The following is a 14,018-nucleotide window of genomic DNA, read 5'->3' on the forward strand; positions in this document are numbered from 1 at the left end:
AACATATCATGCATGGAACTCATGCACCTCATGGGGATAAAAATTAAATTATAAACCTGAGCCTACTAACAGTAATAAAATTCCTAAGACTTTCTGTAATAACGATTCGCTTCAGCTACTCATATTCATTAAACGAAAGCACACTGCTACTGTGAATGGCATGAAATTGAATGAAGTATTGACCTTTTTTTTTTCCACAATAAGAATGATTCCATAAAATCTTCTAGAGCTAATCCTTTTTTTTATTAACTCATAATTGTAGTTACCCCTACCCCAAAGAAGTAAATTCTTTTATTACATATTTCTATTTTTAAAATTACATTTATTAAAATTTATAGGGATGGTTCTTTGTTTTTTAAATCCTCATGGCAGCGAGCATGGTGACAGACTATATCATTTTATATATTGATGTTATTATATGTGTATATATATATCAACTATTAGACCGAACATACGTTTTGACCACAGACATCCTACTCCTAGTAAAGAACATTCAGGTCTGTTTATCAACACAGCGAAACACATTCCATAGTTTGAATGTGCATCACGCAGTTGCCCAGTACACGTGCGTGGTGTGTCATTCTCAATTTTGACAATTTCCAGGAAGGTCAATTAATCACTGTGGAACATTATTTCTGTCAATCTTTTTCATTCTGTTGATCATACAGTTGTTATTGTTTTGTTTTTAAGTCATTTTCATTGTTTTAATTTGCGATTTACTGATAAAAAAAATGTCAACTTTCAAATTTCACTTTTGACCCCAATCGTCCTTCAATATCTTTGGTGGTCATAAAACCTACTGTAATACTGAACTACCGGTTGTACTGTTTGCCCAATTAATTCACTTCTTATTAGAGTTCCCCAACCTTTTTTGAAGAGTACACACACACACACACACACACACACACACACACACACCACACACACACACACACACACACACACTACATGTGGGGATTTTTGGAAGGTAAAATATACAGTTGTGTTCTAAAAGAATTTATCTGAAGAAGATGATGGTTATACAGCCAACTAAAAGTAAAGGTGGTAAAGTGGTCAACTAAAGGTGACTAAGTGGTCAAATAAATGTGGGTAAGTGGTCAACTAAAGGTGGTTAAGTGGTCAAATAAATGTGGGTAAGTGGTCAACTAAAGGTGGTTAAGTGGTCAAATAAATGTGGGTAAGTGGTCAACTAAACATGTTGAAGTGGTCAAGTAACTGTGGTAATGTGATCAAATAAAGGTAGATAATTGGTCGACTAACAGTGGTAATGTGTTCAACTGAAGGTGGTTTTATGCGGTCAGCTAAAGGTGGTATTTAAGTAATTAATTAAAGGTGGTTAAACGGCCAGAAAAATATAGTTAAACAGACATCTTAAAACTTACGTAGCACATTAAAAGTGGTTAAACAGCTAACTCAAACTAAACTTGGTTGAGCATTCAATTAAATTACTTTAAAAAGTGGCATTTGAATAAGTTTCATTGCTAAACACTAGTTACTCAGTTATCACTACATTAGATGTTTTTAGGAAATAAATCACTGGCATAGAAAGCTGGGGTGTGTGTGTGTGTGTGTTTTAGTAGCAGCGATGTTTTTTTTAATAGATTTATACATGTATATATGTGTGTATCCCTTTTTTGTTTCTGGCATCTTCCTATACCCGTGTAAATAATGTGGCCTCTCAATTTACATACATGTATATAAGTCAGACCCTATTCTTGCCGGCAAAATGAGTGTTTTCTTCGCCAAAAGTAGACTCAAGTCACCAAGTTATTAGCAGTAGCTACTTTGCCAACTACTTAATAATATCACATTTTTAATGAAACATATAATTGTTTTGTTTAAAGTCTATTACTGGAAGTAGTATTTTATATCGAAATATTATGATTAGAACTGAGTGTAAAATTCAGAATTTTTCCGATTAAATGTGGAAACTGGCAAAATGTTACAAAACGTACCGATAAATGTTCACTTCGCCTATTTTTATCAAACTTCGCCTCTTTCTTCTGAGAAGGGAGAAGTCATTTCTCCTACTTTTTCAATTGTAGATTAGGGCCTGCATAAGTTATGTTGGCCTTGGTGCTTTATCATGTTTGACTAAACATGTAAATTCATAATATGAAGTATTAGTGATAACTCTCATGCACTTAAAATTAAGTAGGTGTAACTTTCAGGTTGTACTATATGAAATAAATTCCCATATAGACCACAATTTTAACATGTGGTTAAAAACACTTTATCCACTTTATCAAACAAACTATGACCATTAATACAAATACTACAACCTCTCCCCCAAAATACATGTATTAACTCAAGCAATTGGAACCTTTCATGAATCATTATAGATATATTCAATTATGTTTTTGCAACACCCCTAATTTCACACAAAATACACATATATACAGTTCAATCCTGTTGGCTGAAACCCTGTTGATGCTTAAGATCATGTTCGACCCATTGGGTAGTTCGACCTAACCATTTGGTCAACAACGTCTATAGGGCCTCCACGAGTCCAAAATATGGGACTCGAGTACTCGAGGGTCAAACTCGACCCGGACCCGAGTACCCGATACTTACTCTAGACGATGATGAGATTAAAGAATAAAGTTAAATAGAATTATGCATTTTAATTCCAGGGCTGAACATGGATGCCAAATCATGTCATTGTATTGCATTTAGAAACCGGTTGATATATTTAGCGTTATGATGGATGGACGGCCAGTTTAAAAAAAGAAACTAGCGCATGATCTTATAATTATTGTGTCACTTATATATCGTTGATTATCTAATCCTGAAATTATTGTCCTACATTGTCCAGTGTATTATAATTAATTCCACCTTGTACGGGTACTCGAGTCCTGTGAACGGACTCGAGTCTTGCTAGACTCGACCCGTGCCCGAGTACTCGAGTACTCGTGGAGACCCTAAACGTTTAAGTGTAACTCAGGACTTCGTTTTTTGGTTCGAGCGTTGCAGTGTATTCAACCCTTCCTAGTTGAACCCAATGTGATTCTACTATTACAGTACAATGTACATGTTTCAAGCACACGGCTACTTAATGCATTGGTATGGGATAAAATAAAACGGCATACATTTATTGCCCAAATTAAACCTTTTTGTTTAACAACAAAAACTCATATTTAGGGGTAGTTATAACTGCACTGTCAAAAGCTGAGTGTACATCAAATTGTCAAGCAAACATTAAAACATGTTATGCATGTAACACTAGCACCTCATGGGGATAAAATTAAACTATAAAACCTGAGCTTAGCTGGTGATATTTAGTTTAGTGATATCTAAAAGGTACATGTATATGTGTACGTATACGTATATGTAAGATCTTAAGTATTAAGTGTATATTTATCATTAGTATTGATCTGTTTTGTGAATATACAGGTTATTCAAAACATCAACCCATGCCACATTATTATATTACATATGTATGTACAAATTGTGCATATATAATTATACAGCTTTGAAAGGTTTACATATATTATATGATTCATTGATAACATAGCTCCCCTACTGACAAAGCAAGCTGATATCTCACAGTGCATGCATACATATATATATACGTATCTCAAGTTAAGCAATGAGTCATTTTCATTACTGATAACCAAGACTGACTAACACCCACACACAAACACCCACACACTACACATACTAAACACACTCACAGGCAATGAAAAGATGAAAAATATGAATGTAAAGGTAAAAGCAGTCAGTCTACTATGTTATGTATTATGTCTCCACATAGTTGCTTTTAATATTTTATCAACAAGTGCCAATAAATTATGATACCACAAGACACGAGGGGGGTATTCTTTTTAGGCCGATTTTTTTTTTTACTTGTTTCCTATTACATGCTGGAAAAATATAGGGTAGGTAGGTAGGAAAAACATTTTATTTTGGAAAATATTTTTATTTATGGATATTAAATAAAGGTGTTGACTACCAGTATCCAAAATAACCTCTGCATGTATAAAAATGCATTATGCAAACCAACAATACCATTCATCATAGTGTTTTTCTAAAAATGAAGTAAGGCATGGTAAAGTGATGTTTTTAGGGCATATTTTATGTGCAGTTTTAAATATAAGGGCTTTTTTTTCTTCCATTATACAATTTTCAAAAGGACAAAAACCGTATCGCCATTTTATTTTCTATATCTATTTCATAACTTAATTAAAAAAAGGAAATATGTAGTACTATCTACATAGGTGTGTTTAAAGGCTTCTTTTTACATGGGCAACTTTTAAATTTATAAAAGGCAAGGCATTTTGATTTTGAGGGCAACATATGGTGCTAACCTAACTGTGGGAGAGTACATACAAAAGACCCCTTGCTGTTTAATAATAGGCAGAAGGTTTACTCTCATACTAACACTTAACTTCTGTACTGGTCCAGGACAGACTTGGTTGAACCTTAATTGGATAGAAACCAGTAAATAAGTTATAACAATTTCTTTTAATGAAAACTGAAAAGAAGGGTTCTATATTTATCTGTCAAACAATAACATTAAAACATTTTTTTATGAATATTATCTTTCCTAGTGTATCTAAGAAATGGTAGACTTACCAGTTTTATAATTTGCAATGTTAGTTTTATTCTGTATGCATCCAGTATTAAAGTACACACTTGGTTTGAAGCAATCAATTGGTCCAATGAATAGAAATGCAGTACAAATGCTCAGGATGCTCAAACGAATGTTGAAAAGTAAAGTTTGTTTTATTTAACGATGCCACTAGAGCACATTGATTTTTATCTTTAATATCATCGGCTATTGGACGTCAAACACATGGTCATTCTGACACTGTTTTTAGCGGAAACCCGCGAAGTTCCCAGTGACCACTTACAAAAAATAACGAAACGCATCGAGATCTTACTGACATATTTAATCATTTGATTTGGCAGTAAACTCCATAAGTATCGGTAAACATTCCCTCCCCTAGTTTATCAGAAGGTCACTAAATTTCTACAAGGCCAGTTTGTCGCTGGAGTAAATCATTAAATATAGTTATTATTATTATTATTATTAATTGGGACACCTCGCTACGCTAGATGTAGAGTAAATTGAAAAAGATTGCATATATTCGTGAAAACAATTTTCCGACTCTTCGCCCGATATCTTACGAAAGTTACCGAACTTCAATTTGAAGGGAAGTAACTCCATCAATCAATTGTTAGAAGAAAACATTTCATGGCCAATAAAACTAAATTTGCGACAGTAAAACCACCGATATATGTCCGCAAATCGGAAAACACAGTAGGGTTATCCCCTAAATGACAGCAAATTAGTGCTTGTGATAGTTTTGGAATGTTTTTGTGGAAATCGTTGTTATATTAAAAAAAACATTTTTGGATATACAAAAAAAGTTTTAGGATCGGCAGGTTCAAATTAGGATCGGTCGGGTAACTGGAAACAAACAATATTTTATGATATGCCTTATCATCAATTATCATTCTTTGCGACAATTGTAAACAATATCAGTAATGTGGGTTGATGTCACTTTAGACTCGACTCGTTAACTAGTAGAACGATAGTTGCGTGATGTCACTAATGATAGGTTTAGCACTGAAACATACACAGTGACATAACAAACAATCTAATTAAAATTAGCTCCACTATTACATGTGGATATAACACCAGCCAGTTGGAGCTCATGTCCACCAATCAAAACCATACTTGCAGAATCCTGCCAGTGATTTAAAAATAATTTGAAAACATTCCGAATTATCCTGAGGGTATACGACATGTTTCGTGTGAATTACGAATGCCTTAAAACATGTTTTATTTTATAAAATAAATAATTTGTGATGTAAAACTGAAGATTGATTTAGGTTTGGGTTTTTTATAAATGAAATTAGTAAAATTGAAGACTGATAACCCATCCCGTACGTATTGGTATGGTTCGTATGTACTGTGGCCACTAAAATAGACTCGCCCGATATTTTCAGAATTTGTATGCTCCCAAATAACGTTATAAAAGGCGAAGTGTGATTGGTCAATATTTAAATTATTATTTACAGACGAAATGTTACCTGGACATTGGGGACTACGCAGTGTTGTTAGTTTTAAATCACTGGCAGGATTCTGCAAGTAAGGTTTTGATTGGTGGACATGAGCTCCAACTGGCTGGTGTTAGATCCACATGTAATAGTGGAGCTAATTTTAATTAGAATGCATAACAAAAGAAGCGATATCTTCAAAAGAGAATATCACAGGAGATATCGCAAATTATAGTGCCAGCGATATCTCCTACAAAAGCCTTTAATGGATGATAATGTTTTATATATCCATGGATTCATTGCTTTGAACTTGAAATATACATCAGGTGCAGATCCAGGCATTTGTAAAAGGCTTTTACATTAAAACAAAATTATGTTGTTAAAAAAAAACAAAAAATGGGGTTGTGCATTCCTCACACTCACCAATTTCCAGATCCGTGCCTGTAAATTATTCATGCTGATTGCTTTGATCAACATAGCATATTTCTAAATGCCAATGGTGTCATGGTCATTCTTCAAATTCAGACAGCAGGTATTAATTACAAATGTATATGTACCGGTACCTATAGGAAACAAGCAGTTCAATACTATGTGCTAGCTTGAAAAGGTTAATTCATTTCATATTTCCCACAGGTTGCCAACTCTGTGTGTAAGTTAACAGTTAGTGAGATAAAGGTTGTTACATAGTGGCCTGATTCCTCCCACTAACCAATGTGCTCTAGCTGGGATATAAATCCAGCACCTGCCATCCTTAGGTCTAGTGACATAACCACAACATCATTAAGATAATGTCTAATAAGGTTTAAGTACACTATTAATAGTGTTATAAATACATTTATCCTATAATGTACCCTTAATATCTACCATTATATCATATTTTGATGTATTGACCTGGTTAATAAAGCTATTGCAGTCAGTTAATTGCTATTTGTCTCAGCACAGCTTCAACAAATACAGATATTTTTTACATTAAAAAAACTCTTGTGGTGAATCCTCTATGTATACATACAAGGTCAGTTATAAATATATCCATTCTATATGTACACTGTTACAAACAACAAGTGTAAAACAAGTTTTCCTAGAGTTAATTAACAAAGATAAATAAATAATACAAAAAAGCCCAGGATCATGCAATATTTGTACTTTCATTAGCTTTAACATGGTTTATAGTGGCAAATAACATCCATGTGAAAATTACCAACATGACCCAAGCAAATCAAACAATATACATGTAATAAAAAAATAGAATTACAAAAACTGAAATCTTTAATAATTATTTAAGAAAGGGGCCATTCAACAATTATGTACTGCAAAACTGAGACACCAATCAAGTAATGTTTTGTAATACTAAGACCATCCCTCTTTAAAATTATGTGAAACACCCCCTTCAATTTCCCTGTCACCATATGACATAATGTTATTGGTGGAATTTCAGTTTGTATTTTTGTGTGATTTGATAATAATTACTAGATAAAAAGTCATTTAATAAATAAGAAAAACAAAGCAAACAGCAACGACCGGTTGAATATTACTTTATGAATACAAATGAGACCGTATAACGTTTCTTATCACATTCCACGACAACCCTGTTCTCTAGAACAAAAACTCCGACAAAGTAATCTGTGAATTTAGTGGGTCATATATCTCAATACTCGAAGTCAAAATTTGTAAACTGGCTTAACTCAGCCTGTTGTTATCCACAGGTAGATTTGTCCAAATCAGCTGGCAACCTGTTTATTTCATTGACTATTTTAACTTCCACGCTGGTTATTTCTTGTAGTTTACAATACAGATTAATTACTTTGGTTAGGAATGTGCTTAACACATGTGTACTTTGAATAAGACTTTTTTTCTTAAGAAGCCTCCTACTTAAAAACATAACGAACACACTACACCCTTGTATTGGTATATATACATTTATATATATTTACAATAGGGTAATCAGTGTTAAGTAGATTACATTAATTTTAGACACTGTAATCATTTGTGTAGCCAGGATTTTACACATTGGGGGGTAGGGGTGGGGGAGGACACCCACACTGTCTATGAGTCATGTTGCTAATGCTACATGTATGGCTGGTTCCTTTACTCGTCATATCATATATCCCAAATCTACAAAGCATGTGTAAATACATTTTAAGAAACTGGGTGGCCCATAAAAAACATTCCAACATTCAAAGTCTAGTAAATCTCAAACCAAAAAACCCTTAAATTATAAAATGTATAAATATTTTAATACAATTGCTTTTATTTACTATGTATTCATATATAAAATTTGATGCTACTGTTGTGGTAAAAAAAAAGCCCAACATAAATATAAACAAAAACTGACACACACAAATTGTACCCAAACTGGAGGCAATGAGGTGGGATGTGTGGACCCCAAGAAACTCCCCTGAACAAATGCTTGCTAATATACAGACTGTGACTGTGACATTTAATAAACAATGTCCCAGCCCTGGGAAAATGAATTGTAATAAAATAATAGAACATGTGGTACTATATAAGAGTATAATTAGACAAACATTATGGGTGACCTGGTATGTGCGCTTTTGTGTGGACCAAAATTTATTTTTTCTTAGAGGCATTAAAATGTATTAAAGTAACTTAAGAAATAAAAGATAGAGTGCCTGATGCTTACCTTTTTAAGATCAATACCAGCATTTCTGAAAAATAAAGACAATTTCAACATAAACTGCAGTTCAAGTACACATGGACTTGATTTGTAACTAAAATTACATGGTATATATTTAGAAATTCAAATAGCAGAAAATATACTTTAATGCGATTTAAAAATCATCTCTGTAACTTACACTTAGATATGTATTTGAAATTTATAATTTAAGTACATGTATAATGATTTTTAGAAAATTAGCTAAAACAGTTATAAACCAACAGTAATCTTTTTTTCTAAATTTGATTGATTGAAAGCACATATTGCTGCAAAAAAACCAATATGGTCAGGCACATGTAACAATCTTGAACCTTTCCTATATATACGTGTATATATATCTACATGTATATATACAAATGTTTGAGTGGTCATAATATTACATACAGTGATACTTGAGATATATTTTAATTTACAACTATATCTTAATAGCCAATTTAATACCACATTATTAACAACAGACTAGTTAAACACCCATTATGTTACAAAATTAATCCACATAGTAATTAATATTATACTCTATTGATCAAAACAATTAGTTTGTTTGACAAATATCTGGACACAAATATATTTCAACCAGACTGACATCACCCCAACACATTCTTTGTTCTGCAGAGCGGAACGGTCGGTGTGACTTATCACAGGTTTCGTAAAAGCAGGTCACATACTATGTACATAAACATAACTACATTACGTCTTTATACACAATACCTGATTCATAATGTAAATGACAATTACAAATAACTGAAATCGCATCATCTGACCCACATATTAACTAATGATCCATATATGGAATATAGTCATTTTGAAGCTTGGGTACTTGGTACCGCTTTGGTCTTTTTTGTTTCATGGTCATTGCATACCACAGCCCTTTGGTATTTCCATGTAAACATCAGTTCATCATTTCATACCATAATAAAAATTTAGCAATATGATCACATATTAAAGAAAGTACATCCAATTGTAAACATAAAATTAATATGGGGGAAATTCCTTCAACAACAGTATTTCATCATTAAAAATAACAAACGTAACTGATATTTTATATATAATATATATATATATATATATATATATCTTGACTAAATATTTCATGTTCTATCAGAGATGAAAAGGAACAAAAACAACCATGTACATGATGTAGCAGGTAAATTGTAAGTATGTGAATGTATGTCATTAATATATTGGATCATCAATTTTACCCATATACCACCGAAGGAAAACATTTAGCTATATAGTGCTACAGCTACAACTAGTAATCTACAGAAAGAAAATGTCGCATGGTCTCTAGTAAATGCACATCTACATGTATTTTTCATTGCACTGTCACAAGATACAGGCAAAAAAACTTAGTGGTACGATAAAGGGACTTATTTTTAACATGCATTAGACACATGTGATAAAATAAAAACTAGTTTATGGTTAGGCTATACTTAAAGGAATGCTTAAGCAAGGCTTTTGGACTGGTGTGCATATTCAACAATATATAATGCACATTATTGCTTAATATCAACAAGTATAATCTTATATTTAATTAATGAAACAGTTAAATGTGACGGCTATTATATATAACGGGCGCAGCCATTTTGTACCATCCCAGTGAATACGCCCTCTGGTGAGCCGGTGGTTATGTAATACTTAACGTGTAACATCAAAAATGAGTCTTGGAACTAGAGAAACAAATGTACCTGGTTTTTGCGGGATGATAAAATAGGCATGCATTGCAATGTTCTGTAATAATATCCATCCCTGTAAGCTAGCAATAAGTATATATAATTTTTCAATACAAAATAAACCACCATTGTCAAAGTGGCTACACAACAAGTCAAAATAATTATACCATGTTTTGTCCATGCATTAACCTACATACTGAAATGAGACACAGTGTTGTCTTAGTTAATGGGTCTATTCTGTTAGTTGCCTCTACCTGTGATTCCTGATTGGCAGGTGTATATTTGATAGGTAACCAGACAAGCCAATTAATTACCACTGTCTAAGACACAAAAATACATACCTGTATTGTGTAATAACCTGTTGCCCTAAAATGGTTTATTACTGTAAATAGTTCTGTAAAACTATTGTTTAAAGTAGACTTTCCCATCTAAAATCACAGAACTGACCAATTATGTAGTCCCAAAGAAAAGAATATTATCACTTTGGTATCGTGGGTGGTCGTTTTATCTCCAACGTAGCATAGGCTACCAACAAGCCTAATAGTGTAAATTTTTCCATTGGATTATTTAACAGAGAAAAATACTATAACCCCATTTTGTTTTGTTAATGCAACTTGAAATATCTTTAGTTAAATAGTTTATTATATTATCATGCCTCGAAAACAAAAGAAAATGGCTGTCCCCAGTTAGCAGGAATAATCACGTTTTTTTTTATTAGCTCTAAAATTATATGTTTTTCATTTCTTAAAGTGTCGGTATGTGTTGGTGATCCGGGTATGCATCTTTCCAACACACAAGGCTCATGTTTGAGTGTAAAAATAATTAGATGCTTATAAACTAGCCAATTTTTAAATACTAGTTAAGGGGCATTTTTTTTTTTTTTTCTAATCTTAATATTATACCAACCAAGCTAGATCCCACCCTCTAATTATGAAATAAATGATAAATTTTTACTGCATGGAAAGTTTAAGGAAAGTGGCAAATTGATCGCCTTGCAATAAAAAAGTTAATAAATAGAGGATTCGTCACGAGTATTTTTTAATATGGAAAATATCAACCGAGTCTATGTTAATTGGTATTTGTCGAGGCTCTGCCAAGACAAATACCGATTAACTAGACGAAGTTGATATTTTACATATTAAAAAACACAAGTAGCGAATTCTATTTATCCTATAACACTTCTAAAATAACATTTTAATTAATTGTTTAGTAAATCACAGTACTAAAGTCGCCGCCATCGATAATATGACGTCATCACGATTAGCACGACGTCACGCATTTAAAACAAATCTTTGAAAACGTTACGCTCAGGTACACGGGTCTTGTTGGCTTGTAAGCAAATGACCCATCCAAAGCAACACATTACCTAGAGACCGTGCAAATTTGCATACCATTATTAAACTGGGTTAAAGAAAGAAATGTTTTATTTAACAACGCATTCAACACATTTTATTTATGGTTATATGGCGTCAGACATATGGTTAAGGACCATACAGATTTTGAGAGGAAACCCGCTGTCGCCACTACATGGGCTACTCTTCCGATTAGCAGCAAGGGATCTTTTATTTGTGCATCCCACAGGCAAGACAGCACAAACCATAGCCTTTGTTGAACCAGTTATGGATCACTGGTCGGTGCAAGTGGTTTACACCTACCCATTGAGCCTTGCGGTATCTGGATTAAAAATCCCATGCCTCGACTGGGATCCGAACCCAGTATCTACCAGCCTATAGACCGATGGCCTACTACGACGCCACCGAGGCCGGCTCTAAACTGGGTTAATAAAGTAAATTATCACATGGGTTTATGACATGGATATCATGGGTAAGTTATAGGATAAATTTTATTTGAAACTTCATGTGATGCCTATAGCATCAGTTCAGGAGAGCTAGTGACTGTCAGCTTGCTTTGATATTGTTCATAACAGACTGATTCATGTACCAATGGAACAAATCTGGGAGTGATCGAAAGCTTGCAATGTGCAATTTTGTACTATTCATTGGTGCTGTGATTTCACTTAGAAAAAATGCTAAATTATACATACATGTATCTTGATAAAAAATCAGAGATTAGATCCACAAATCTTTTTTAAATGGTGTTATAATAAAAAAAAAAAGAAGAGCATAAAACAAAAAATAATAACCAAAAGAATTTTAACAAGATGAGATGTGTGAGGTTACGTGAAATGCAAAGAATGTTAATTAACCATCTTGGACCTTTTAAATGCAATTTATCGATTACAAGTCAGTCTGGACATATTTTATTTGACAAGTTTTACAGTCCTATATAATTAGCTTCTGTGTCCTTCAAAAACTGCACACCCCACAATTCCTCACGAACATGGAAATGATCATGGTGAAAAAATAATTATATTATTTGCTACAATTTTACTGCACATTTTTGCTAAGAACATGGCATAAATTTCTGCTCTATAGGATTTTGAATTCAGTGACAACACATTGCAGTCGTAAGTAGGCTTTTGTGTTGTGATGAACATGACTGACATGCAAGGCTTTAGATCTCACACAACAGGCTTTTTGTGTTTTGAGAACACCATGGTGACAGTCTTTTAGTGCAGTAGTGTACAGATCTAGGTATTAGCTGGTAAAGAGTTGTACAGAAATGCATTACAAGTTATTTTAATCTAATTATAGCTCAACATTCCATTGATCACTGTTGATTGTGAGATGAATGTTTTGAGGTTAGCATATTTGTACTTAATAATTAATTTGGGCTTGTTTATTATATTACATTTAATCAATTAATGGGAATACTTATTTTGGTCACTACCGCCTCAGCTTTGGTGCAATCTTAAGATCTAAAGCCCTGACATAACTGATGACATATTTGTAAAATGTCAAATTTAGTCCTTTATTTTGTGTGTTATAGTACTATTGTGATATTTTAATGATACACTCTACACACAGTACAATGCCGTCAAACGTCATTAATCAGGGGAATACAGTAAACATTCAACAATACTTTTGGTAAGTAATTGTAGACTGTGCAAAACGTTTCCTTGTCACAAGCATGCTTACCTGAACATATTTCTGTGCTCCTCAAAATTTAACTTTTTGCTCTTTTTCTCACTAATCCAGTATCCTATACGCTTCATGGTTGGTGGTGCGGTCATCGGAGAGCCTAAAAGTAACTGTCAATGGTCAAAACCGGTCTGAACTGATACATCCCCATTATGTTTACGGTACTTTGTGCCTTTACGTTTGGCCGCACACAAAAACCTACTTTCTAAATACGCTTACTGGTTTAATGCGAAACGCTTCTGGTGGTTTAGAGCAAATTGCAAGACATAATTATTCTTCATCACTGCGTTGCTGGGTTGTTATTTTCTTCTCTCTTTTTTGTTTCTTTTTCTTCTCCCCCCCCCCCCTTATTGGTCAACTTTCGCATACTATTTGTTGGACCTACAAAATCGAAACAACAACAACAACAACAACACACACACACGACACACACACACACACACACATATCAGAGATGGGGTAGTCGTAATCAGTAATCGTAATCATTTGTAATCGATTACATGTTTTCATGTAATTGCAATCGTAATCGATTACATTGTTTGAGAATGTCATGTAATCGCAATCGTAATCGATTACATTGCTAATGTAATCGTAATCAGCGATTACTTTCATGATTACTCATAATTA

The 14,018-nt window shown here is 33.3% G+C and overlaps 1 protein-coding gene across 2 annotated transcripts in view; it reads right to left on the reverse strand.

The window, feature by feature from the left end:
* LOC121371138 (inositol-tetrakisphosphate 1-kinase-like) overlaps window positions 1–13,564 on the reverse strand; it is a 57,894-nt gene extending 44,330 nt beyond the window's left edge. For both annotated transcript variants that reach the window (XM_041496807.1, XM_041496806.1), the window contains exons 1-2: window positions 13,389–13,564; window positions 8,648–8,672 (exon numbers count right to left, since the gene is read on the reverse strand). In XM_041496807.1, the coding sequence (XP_041352741.1) occupies window positions 8,648–8,672; window positions 13,389–13,483 (120 nt within the window). In that variant the 5' untranslated portion in view covers window positions 13,484–13,564. The remainder of the gene's footprint in view (window positions 1–8,647; window positions 8,673–13,388) is intronic.
* Window positions 13,565–14,018: the final 454 nt, after the last annotated feature.

The sequence above is a fragment of the Gigantopelta aegis genome, chromosome 4, assembly GCF_016097555.1.
Source record: "Gigantopelta aegis isolate Gae_Host chromosome 4, Gae_host_genome, whole genome shotgun sequence".
NCBI lineage: Eukaryota > Metazoa > Mollusca > Gastropoda > Neomphalida > Peltospiridae > Gigantopelta > Gigantopelta aegis.